The sequence below is a fragment of the Lactuca virosa genome, chromosome 8 (genome assembly GCF_052849685.1).
Source record: "Lactuca virosa cultivar CGN04683 chromosome 8, Lactuca_virosa_CGN04683_v6, whole genome shotgun sequence".
Classification (NCBI taxonomy): Eukaryota; Viridiplantae; Streptophyta; class Magnoliopsida; order Asterales; family Asteraceae; genus Lactuca; species Lactuca virosa.
In genome coordinates this window covers 164269211-164280626 of record NC_136433.1, presented here as the reverse complement: position 1 = coordinate 164280626, position 11416 = coordinate 164269211, and the positions used below count along the sequence as shown (strand labels likewise).

General features: G+C 35.5%; 1 protein-coding gene across 1 annotated transcript; it reads left to right on the top strand.

Annotated features, from left to right (window-relative positions):
• Positions 1–6358: 6358 nt before the first annotated feature.
• LOC145129700 (uncharacterized) lies at positions 6359–9853 on the top strand. Its single transcript, XM_079064483.1, has 3 exons — positions 6359–6459; positions 6609–6694; positions 8552–9853. Exons 2-3 carry the CDS (start codon positions 6623–6625, stop codon positions 9614–9616), a joined length of 1137 nt encoding a protein of 378 aa, XP_078920609.1. The 5' UTR covers positions 6359–6459; positions 6609–6622; the 3' UTR covers positions 9617–9853.
• Positions 9854–11416: the final 1563 nt, after the last annotated feature.

Here is an 11416-nt window from a genome sequence, read left to right as displayed (position 1 = left end):
AATACAAGCTAAGATACACTAATTGTTCCGAGGGATCTATTAAGTCGTGAACCTAGTTCAACTTGTAACTCTAGAGCCAAGTTAAGTGCACACAAGGAAATGACGAAGTTCTAGATGAGTACTGACCTGAGTTTTGGTGGATGTCACATTATGTCTTTGTGATTTATGTTGTATATTATTCTGTGCTTTATTGAGTTAGGACCGGAGGGTCCACCCTGAGTTGTGAGACCGGAGGGTCTTCACTGAGACACATTGACCGAAGGGTCTTTATCGAGATATAGCCACGAGAGGCTAATGATATGTGAGCAGTATTTTGGGGAACTCACTAAGCTTCGTGCTTACCGTGTCGTGTGATATGTGTTTTAGGTACTTCTTAGGATCGTGGGAAGGCGCCGACTTGATTGTATACACCTGTTCGAGATTATGTTGAGGATTCTGGGATATTTTCAGTCATTGTTGATTTTTGTTTTGACAATTGATACTTTTGGGGTTTTTGAGAAACGTGATATTGAGTTTTTATGTGGTGTAAAAATAAAATTTCTTTTTGGAATTTTAGAGCGTTTCAAAATCACATGTGATTTTGGTCCAAACAACACCAAAACATGGTGTTTTCGGTCCTAGACCGAGAACTCTAATATCTTATGAAAAGCAAAGTATAAACCACAATTTATGACCTAACAGAAAGTGCTTAATGAGTTAAGCCAAGTTATGTTTTTGCTCAATTTAGACCTAGAAGTGAGATCTCTATCTCTTGGAGGGTCTAAAGGGATAAAGTTGGAAACTTTATCCACATGAACCTTAGAATGGACCATATCTGAGCTTTGGAGCCCTTACGATCAAAGAAAATGACTTAATCTATTAAGCTATTGTGAGCCTAGTGCCCACGGCGTGGCCTAGGAAGCCACGATGTGTCGACTGGGCTAAGACTCGTCTACTCCGTTATTTAGTGGCCACGACGTAGCCAAGGATAGCCACAACGTGACGACCAGCTGGGTTGACTTCGATGTTGACCATTGATCGTTGAATTTGACCAAGTTTGACTTTAGGTAATTTTGGGTATTTTGAGTTGTAGATTGAATCTTGGGTCCCTGTTATTGTATAGGTGATCAGTAGAGGTAGTATCCGGAGCAGCGATTTGTTCAGTTATCATTTCAGACTGTGAGGTGAGTTTTCCTTGCTGTACTTGTGGGTCGAAGGCACCAATGCCAACCCACTAGATTATGTATCCTAGTATATTGGATCGATGTTATGTTGGTTATATGATAGACTGATATATTTGTACAATTACCTGTGTTTACTGAGTATGTGTTAGATTGGTAGATCTGTATGATTACATGTACTTGGTGGTTATTGATTGTTATTGTATATGTCGACATGTTATGTTTTCTTGGGTTGAGGTGGTTCTGCTTTGTGTTGAAGGCCAAGATACCCGGGCCGGTCTGGATAGACTGTAGGCCCTGCGAGGCAGTCCAGTCAGGCCAAAGGTCCGGAGAGCGGTCCGGATAGGCTGTAGGCCCTATAAGGCAGTCCAGTCAGGCTGAAGGCTCATATATGCATGCTGTTATCTATATGGTTATGTGTGGTACTTTGGGGGAACTCACTAAGATATGACTTAAAGTTTGATTGTTATGGTTTCAGGTACTTCAGAGGATAGGGCCAAGACGAAGGCTTGATCGTGCACATCCTTCGTATTTTATGATGTTTGATTTTGGGATACTCTGATTCACGATTATAACTTTTGGAAACTATGTTTTGTAAACATTAATGTTTTTGGGCTTGGTTTTGAAAACAAAAAATTTACCTTGATTTTTGGGATGTTACAACCCGACCCGAACAACCCGAAAACCGAAAAATTTACCTGATCAACACCCCTACCAGATAGGATAGAATACTTTGTAGCCTATAGTGATGCTTCCGGTTTGGGATTAGGTTGTGTTCTTATCCGAAGAGCCTTGTAGTTGCACATGCCTCATGACAGTTAAAATCGCATGAATTAAATTATCCCACCCATGATTTGGAACTCATAGCAATTATTCACACACTTAAAAGTTGGAGACATTATTTTTATGAAACACAATGTAAACTATAGATTGATCATAAAAGTTTTTAATATTTGTTAACATAAAAAAATAAAATATACATCAAATGATGTGGATCTAGATTTTCAAATATTATGATTGTGAGATTTTATAACATCTTGGAAAAGCTAATATTATGGCAGATGCATTGAGTCAGAAAGAAATTAGAGAACAACAAAGAGTTGGGCATTGAGGATAGAAATTATTTCATCCATTATGGATACATTAAAGAAGCCCCAAATTGAGGCTAGTCATGAAGAAAACATAAATAATAAGATGTTAGGAACAACAATTGCATTTGAAATGAATCAAGATGGATTGAAGACATTCCAAGGAAGAGTGTGGGTACATAAGCACGGGGAAGTTCTAAAAATGTTATTAGACGAGGCTCATAAATCGAGGTACTTAGTACACCCCGGAAGTACCAAAATAAATATGGAAACGAAGCCTTACCTTTGGTGGCCGACTATTAAAGATGACATAGCAAAACGTGTTAAAGCGTATTTGAATTTCTCATTAGTTAAAATCGAACATCAAAGACCATATGTAGATTTGGAACCATTATATGTGCCTTAATCAAAATGAGATAAAATGACAATGGATTTTTTCATGAATTTACCTAAGACAAAGAAAGGGCATGATATGATTTAGGCAATTTCAATAGATTAACCAAATGTTCACTATTCTTAACAACACTGGAGACATAGTCCAAGGAGAAGTTTGCGAAACTTTATGTTAATGAGGCGGTTAAGAGACACAAAGTTCCATTGTCGATTGTATCAAACCAAGATAGTTGGTTTATATCTCAATTTTTTAGGAGTTTATAAGACCAGCATGGAACAGAGTTATGTTTGAGCACCATATACCATCCTCAAACAGATGGACAAAGAGAAATGAACATTCAAACTCTAGAAGATATGTTACGAGCATGTTAATGAGGTAGTTAAGAGACACAAACTTTATGCTTTTTTTCTTTCATACACTTTTAGTTTGCTTATTTCTTAACAAAACCATTTTCAAGACAATGTTAAAAGAATTTGTTTCATTAAATATATGGTCCCTTCACCATCGCAAATTGACAAACAACACCACCACTGTCATTGACTACTACCATCACCACTATTTGGTTCGTTTTGTTGGGTTTACCAGAAGAAGACGACCTCGAGAAAAAGCAAGAAAAGGCCCCTACGACGACTCTCTCAAGACTCCAACAATAATCGTCTCGCTCGTCGAAAAACTCCAACGATAACCTCTTAACCACTGGCTTTGCCACCACAATAAATTATGACCTTGTCTGCCATTGAAATTAAACAATTTACCGCCATATCTGTCATCGGAAAAGCACCAATCACTGTTGAAATCCATAAAACAACATAGCCCATAATTCCATTCAAATGATGTATCAAACCAATTAAAACCTAGAAATTAAATAAACAAATCAATTCGTGTACCAGTAAATAAAAAAATATAATGCAACTGTGGAATAGAAAAGTGAAGACGACGATGTTAGTTGTGGTGGATCAAGCACAATTGATCGAAGGTGGTCCAGAGGTCTTCGGTGACAGCCACCGCACTCTTCAAACCATCAAAGTTCGGATACCTAGATGAATCGTATAAGCTCTAATGTCTCTGAATTTTGATTTGATTAAAGCTCCAATATTCGTTAGGCTATTTTTTGAGGTTTGATTTCCAGATCTGAATCACGTTCCTCTTGTTTGATTCCCTATACCATTTTCAATCAGAGTCTCTAAGAGAAAGAGAGAAAGAGTTTATGGTGTTCATCGTAGTTGAAAGAAGGTGTAGAAGAAGAATGACAAAAGAAGATAGAAACATAGATGGAGGTCCGCGACAACCCGATGATGATGGCAAGGAAGACGACACAGTTATGGAAGAAAGAAAGGGACATGTAGGTCATCCTCTATTTATCTTTGTTAGGGAAGTAGACGGTCGACAACATCTGTTGATGATGTTTGACAACGGACCTGCTATTGTAATGTTAAAAGGTTCTAGACTTCTAGGATGTTAAAGATGAGAGGAGTTGAGAGACGTAAGTGGTGATGATTTTTTGTCAAAGATTTTAGGGGGAAACAGGGTTTAGAAGCGAAGTGGTTAGGATAAGATGAGTAGGTAGGGTCTTTTATTTTATTTTGTATATTATAAATAATCATTAGAAAATTAAAATAAATCAAAAAAAGAATAAAAAGGACAGTCATTTCATGTCTCGCAATGAATGATATGTGCAAATTTAAATCAACAAGGGATGATATGCACAACTTTTAATCAAACGAGGGACAATCCAATTTAATTTTTGAAAATAAAGGCTGAACGTGTATTTTAACACTTGCATGAATAACGATTCATATAATTTACTCTACATTTTATAATGGGTAAATTACACCAATCGTCCCTCGTGCAGGTGCCAAAAAGCACGTTCAGTCCCTATTTTCAAAAATTAACTCAGACCGTCCCTCGTTTGATTAAAAGTTGCACACTTCATCCCTCCAGACGTAAAAAGTATATTTTACCCTTAATAATTTCTTTTTTAATTTTCTTTTATTTGTTTCTCATTTTTAAATTAAAAAGAAAAGAAGAATATATATATATATATATATATATATATATATATATATATATATATATATATATATATATATATATATATCACTTCATCCATCGGACCCCTCTCATTTCCCCAGACTTCTTTCATCGCCCAAAGCTCCTGTGAAAATAAAAAGTAGCGGACCTGCATCCACCGAAGAGGCCGCGCGAGATCACGTTCATCTTTTCTCTCACACTCTATCATCTGCCTCACCCCGACCATCATTGAACCCATCCCACCCTTCTCCACCACACAGATCTGGTGGCACCCAAAACCTGCAAATCGGAAAAATCAAACCTCAAAGATCAAACCCTAAACCTGCAAATCAAACCTAACTAAACCCTAAACCTGCAAAATGGAACTAACGGGCCGCAAGTGAGGAAAGACGATCCCGATTGACAAAACTAGATTGAGGAATGTAATGTTCACAACCACCAGATCGACGGAACCAAATCGAGGAGGATTCCGTCCACAACCACTTCATCTTGCTCACTCTTTGAATCCACTTCATCTTCCTCATAGCTGGTGTAAGTCGACGGGGACGGATTTACCTCAGGATGTGGATTATAGCTTCATTGAGGATTCAGTTCGTAGGCTGATGACTTCTTCAAGTCAAAGTGAAGGTGATTCGAGGTTTACATATTCGAAGAGGGATTTTCTTAAAGGAATGGCGGAGAATCCGCCAGTGATTTTGACACACGCAACGACACAGTTGAATCTTCGACGAAACCGATCTACTCTAAGAAAATCTACCCTCTTTTCCAATGTGTGTGTGTGTTTTGTATTTCTTGTTTTCTCGATCAGAACGCATGCGTGTGTGTTTTGTGTTGAAGAACATCGGAGGTGGTGGTGGTATTTTCCAGCATATGAGATAGATAGAGATTAGAGAGAGTTGTTTTCTTTATTTTTTAAGTTATAAATAATAATAAATAATATTAGATTAATTAAAAATAAATATCCAAAGGCATAATGTTCATTTCAATGTGGGTTGGATTACAATTGCAACAAAAACACATATAAGGGACGAAGCGTGCAAGTTTTAAATAAACGAGGGACGGTCCAAGTTAATTTTTGAAAATAAGGATTGAACGTGCTTTTTGACACCTGCACGAGGGACGATTGGTGTAATTTACCCCTTTATAATTTATATTGTTTATATTTTGTTTTATATTTTGGTGTCGCCTTGATGCATTTACATTTAGTGATTTGAACAATAATTTTTTTTAACCTAAAAGCATTTTACCAAAATCATGAAAAATGAATTATTAAAAAGTTAATTTAAATATTCTTATATTTATTTAAAATTATCACTTTATAATTTGTATTAATTTTATTAAAATTTTTATTCTAATGTTATTAATTTAATGTAATTAGAGTGACAAATTTAAAATTTGAAATGGATAATTAATAGGTTGATAAGTGACATACATTAATTACGAGACATAATAGGGTGACACATGACAAAAGAAAATAAAATATACATTAATTACGAAGACCTAATATGAAGATACATGTCAAAAGGAGAATAAAACTATTATTTTATTAGAAGAGGGATTTAAAAACCGAAAATAGTTATAGGACTAAAAAACCAAAATATTAGTGTAGGGGACTAAAAAGTCCATTCCTCTATTAAATAAGGTTCAAAATCGTATCTTTTGTCTGTATCTTTTCTTAGTTATTTCTCTTAAAAGAGAGATTTCAGTTCCCGAACGCCCAGATTTTTGCAAAACGAAATCCAAGTCGAAGAGAGAGACAAGAGCGTGAGAGAGAAACACTACCAAGGTAAGATCACAGTTCTATCAAACTTAAAGAATCATTTTTTTACAGCTTTTGAAGATTTGAGCAGTTATATGTGCATATTTCTTAATTCTATACCTATATTCACATGTAACTAGAGTTATGGAGTTGGTTTTCTTCTTCGTAACTGCTAGGTTTTTGTTCAAAAATGGCGAGCATGGGTCCGAACGATGAAGTTGTTTCCTTGGAGCTCCCTGCACCTTCTGGCTGGAAGAAGATGGTACTCTCTTACATCTCTTTACATTTCCTTTACCTTGTATATCATATGTATGCGAGTTCGGTTTACGTGATTTTTCATTGAGGTTTCTGCTAGCATTTCTTGTTTGATTTTGTAAATTGGGTTCTGTTTATACCACAATATTGCTGAAATTTGAATATCCTAAGGAGAATTTCGTTTGTTTTAGTGGGATTTCGAAACTAGGGTTTTCGAGCACTTTTTGTTGATTTTGGGGGAAACTTAGGTTTATCTTTCTATCTTGCATATATATGCGAAATGATTTAGGTTTTTGCACGTTTTCGTGAATTGGCTTCTAATTGTAGTTCAACTGTATGAAAAATCGTACTTTTGACTGAATTTTGTTCGTCCGTCTTGGGTTTTCAAAGCTAGGGTTTCTGAAACGTTTTCTCTTTGACTTTGCGAAACTGAGGTTTTGTCGATCGTAATTTTCTGAAAACCCATCAAAATGTTTTTTGGACATATTTTGTTTTGTACAGGGGTTTAAAATAAATAAATTACTTTCCAAGTTTCCCATGTTTCACCCCTTATGCAGAAAAACACCCACTTGCATATGAGGTATCTGGGAATATGTTCTTCATTGATTCTTTAATTATTTCCTCAAGTACTTGAAACTACAAAATGAAAATTTGTAAAGTCAGAGCCACTTGGTATAAAAAAATACATCTTTCCTACCTGCAGTGCCAGAGATTATAAAAAAACAACTGACCCTTTCAGTTATTTAGCTTTAATTGGATGACATGGAAAGTAGAAAGTTTATCACTGTGTTGTAGATGATTAGATGATGTTCACAAAGTAATAATCCAGAATGAGTAGATTATTATTGATATTTTGCTCTTCTTTATTAACTGTATTTAGTGGATTATGTAAACTGATTGTGTTCTAAACTAGATATAATATAACAATTTTACCATCAAGAAGTTTCCTTTCATGGTTTTTTTTTCTTGCTCGATTGTGATGTCTGTAAAAATGAACCAAGCTTTTAGGAGCATACTTTTTTTTTCTTCCATGTGTGACCTAACAAAATTTAAAGCTTATAAAAATTGTTTGATGATGGGAGATCTGTATGTAGTTGAAGAATCCCATGGTGTTCAAGGAGAAACCTTAGTTGGTGGAAGAAGGTTCCTGTTTGAAATATGTTTAAAAAAAGAAGCATTTCAAGTGTTTCTCTAGGTCAATAGCTCAAAGAATGGCTAACTTAGTGAGAAGAAGACAAATTCATAGCTAAGTTGGATCCTTGAAGATTTTTGAAATGAGGGTTTTAGATTAAGTAAGACAAATATAAGTAATTATAGGATCTGACTTGTCAAAAATTGTTAGGAATTGAAATGTGGTTTTAGATTTTTATTAGTATTTTGATACTGGGGTTTTAGATCTTAGATGAATGCATATACTTTGAAACTTTTAATCTTTTTCCATAGCCTTGAACCCAATTTTTGTTAAATCTGGTCTCCTCCTGCAGTCAACATGTGAATACATTCAAGAATGTTTCCATTCAGAATAAAGAAAGACATTAAATGGTTTCAATAATGGGTTTAATCTAAGAATTGAATGAAAATAACTTGATGTGAAGTATATGAAAAACATGAGTTTGAAATTAATGGATCATTTTTTTCTTTATGATACGAAATCACTCCAGCAAAGTTTTTCCAAATATTGAATCAAGGAACCTGACCTTGTAGTTCACAAATTCAGTATTGACCCAAGATTTTTGTACTTTTTTAACCCAAACATTTATTTTATCTAATATTTGATCTATATAATTAGTGGTTATATGATATATGTCATGTGATGTGGTTGATGTTTGAATATGTTTTTCTAATCTCTGTATATATAATGTAGTTTTTGCCAAAGAAAGCTGGAACACCAAAGAAGAATGAGATTGTGTTCACTTCACCAACAGGGGAAGAGATCACAAACAGGAGGCAGTTGGATAAGTATTTAAAAGCTCACCCTGGTGGGCCCAAGGCTTCAGAGTTTGACTGGGGAACTGGTGAAACCCCAAGGAGGTCTTCAAGAATCAGTGAGAAGGTCAAGGAAAGTCCACCACAAGCTGAGCCTGTTCCCAAACGGGCCAAAAAGTCTTCTTCTGCTTCAAAGAAGGACAAGAAAGACAAAAATGCCCCTCAATCTGAAGAAGGAGGAGAAGATGTTGAAATGCAGGAAGCAGAGGAAAAGAAAGAAGAGGCTCCTGAAAAGGCTGTAGCGGAAGAGAATGAGAAACAAGAGAAAGACGAAAATGCCCCTGTGGAAGAGAAACAAGATGAGACAGACAAGAATGTCCCTGTGGTTGAAGAGAAGGAAAAGGATGCCCCTGAAAACCCTGTAGTGGAAGAGGATGACAAAAGTGCCCCTGAAAACCCAATTGTGGAAGAGAAACAAGAGGAGAAAAATGCACCTGAAAGTGAAAATCCCATAGTGGAAGACACTGAGAAACAAGAGAAGGACAAAAATGCCCATGAAGACCCCATAGTGGAAGAGAAACAAGAAGAGGAGGACAAAAATGCCCCTGAAAGTGAAAATCCCATAGTGGAAGAAAACGAGAAACAGGTGAAGGACAGTATTGCCCCTGTGGAAACTGAGAAGGATGAGGATAAACATGAGGAAGAAAGTAAGGTTGATGAGTTGTGTGAAATTCCAAAAATGCCCCCATCCGAGGAAGCACTAGACGAGTTAAAAGAGAAAGCTGCTGATGTGAATGTGATTGAGGCGAATGATAACAACAATGGAGAAGCCATGGTTGCAGAATATCAAGATAAGGTTGAGAATGATGTTGCAAAAGGAGAAACAATCCAAGAGAAGGCAGAGGAAGGGCAAAAGGGTAATTTTGGCATGAGTGAAGCAGATAAAGAGAAGGAAACATCAGCAGTGGAGAACGGTTGTCATGTGGATGCTGAGCCATGGTAAAAGATAGGGGGCAAAATGATAACTTGTGAAGTTTGGTTGTTTCTGTGAGAGTCTTGACACTTAGAATGTTGTCTATCTGTATGTTGTTTTAAGTTTTTTTTTTTCTTTTTTTTTTTTTTTACAACAGTTGATAAAAAGACATTGTGGGTATGTATAACGTGGGCATAGTGTTAGGGGTCGTTAGTCGACTTCATATGTTGTCTTTTACATAAATCTATCTATCTATATGTCTATGTATCTGAGTATGTGATAGGATTTGTGACTTTTGGTTGATGTTGTTGCATTTAGGGGGAATTGTAGGTTGCAGGATATCATACTTGTAACATTATGTAATAAGTAATCCTTCACATTCCCATATTTTCTTGCACTTTTATTTTGTTTTATGGTATATACCATAATCACATTTATTCTTGTTAGTGTTTGTCTCAAAAGATTGCACGACTCAACTTGGAAAGTAATCGTTCGCTAAGGTAGTGTTTGATATGATGAGTTGATCAAGTGGAATGAGGGAAAATTCGATTCTTTTCATTTTCTTTTTTAGTCCGTCTTGGGACTAAATGGTGTGGAATGAAAGATTTGTAGTATGAATGTAGTAGTTAATGATTTTAAATTATTATTTTAGTTGAATTATAATTTTAAAAATACATATAAAGTATTATTTTTATAATTTTATTAGTATTTGCTTCAAAAGAAATATGACCCAAAGCAAAAAGGGATGTTAATAAGGTAGTGTTACATAAAAAAAAGCATAGAGAACTTAATTCTCTTTCACATTGATGTTAGAAAAAAATTTGTTAGAAAAAAATTTATTTGTATTGGTCTATTGAATGGAATGATTTATTGTTATTATTATTATTATTATTTTAAACCAACCAAATTTTATTAAACCTAGAACCTAGTAAAAATATATTTTATACTGCCAATTAGGTTAAAAATGTCTTTTAAGCCGATCTACCCTAAGCAAACCAAACTCTTTACATCTAAGAAACAACCAAGAATATGAAATACTTATAACAAATTTAGAAAGATAAATTTTTCTGATCCATGTAACACCGAGTTTTAGGTATAATTGCTCCTGTGATTTGGAATTTAAGACTTAAAAGAACAAGATTTTTGGTGGCCACAACGTGGCGGTGTAGTCGCCACGACGTGACGCGATAAAATCATGCCTTTCATTTAGGAGCCACGACGTGGAGGCGGCCAACATGCAAAACTCTAATTTTTTCGGGCCTTAAGCCATATTTAAAGGATGTGATGGCTAGGGTTTGCTCACCCTCAACATCCATAACCTCCCTTTCGACCTAAACAAGCCCTAGTCTCCATTTTTGAGTTCTTGAAACTTTTTGGTCGTTTTTGGTGATATTGAAGGAAAAGAAGGTGTCCTTTGTGCATAGATCCAACAAACAAGTTCCCTTACCACCTTATTGCACATATTCTGGACCTTTGTAAGTCTACAAATTCAAATCTTTATGTGCTATTCTTCTAAATATAGGTTTTCATGCACTTTTCACTATGGTTGGGATAGTTTGAGTGAATGGATTCCATAAAGTTAGCAACTTTATGGATCCTTGAGGTCCCTTTGTAGTTTAGTGGTCCAAATCTGAAGGATTATTGAGTTTTGATTCCATGCATGAAGTTTTGACCTCATTTTCACCATTTTTACGTAGCTAGAGTTCAAGACATGCATTGGACATGTCTGCCCATAAAGTAAGGATTTTTATGAGATCTTGGGGTGTAAGAAAGCCTTCTGGAAGAGATGAGCGTGTGGCTTAATGGATTAAGGGCTTAATCCATTAAGTT

What these genes read in the sequence shown, in the direction of transcription:
- LOC145129700 (XM_079064483.1), top strand. Translation starts at nt 6,623, where the DNA reads ATGGCGAGCATGGGTCCGAACGATGAAGTTGTTTCCTTGGAGCTCCCT. An exon ending in CTTCTGGCTGGAAGAAGATG is followed by an intron (nt 6,695 to 8,551) that starts GTACTCTCTTAC and finishes TATATAATGTAG; the next exon opens with TTTTTGCCAAAGAAAGCTGG.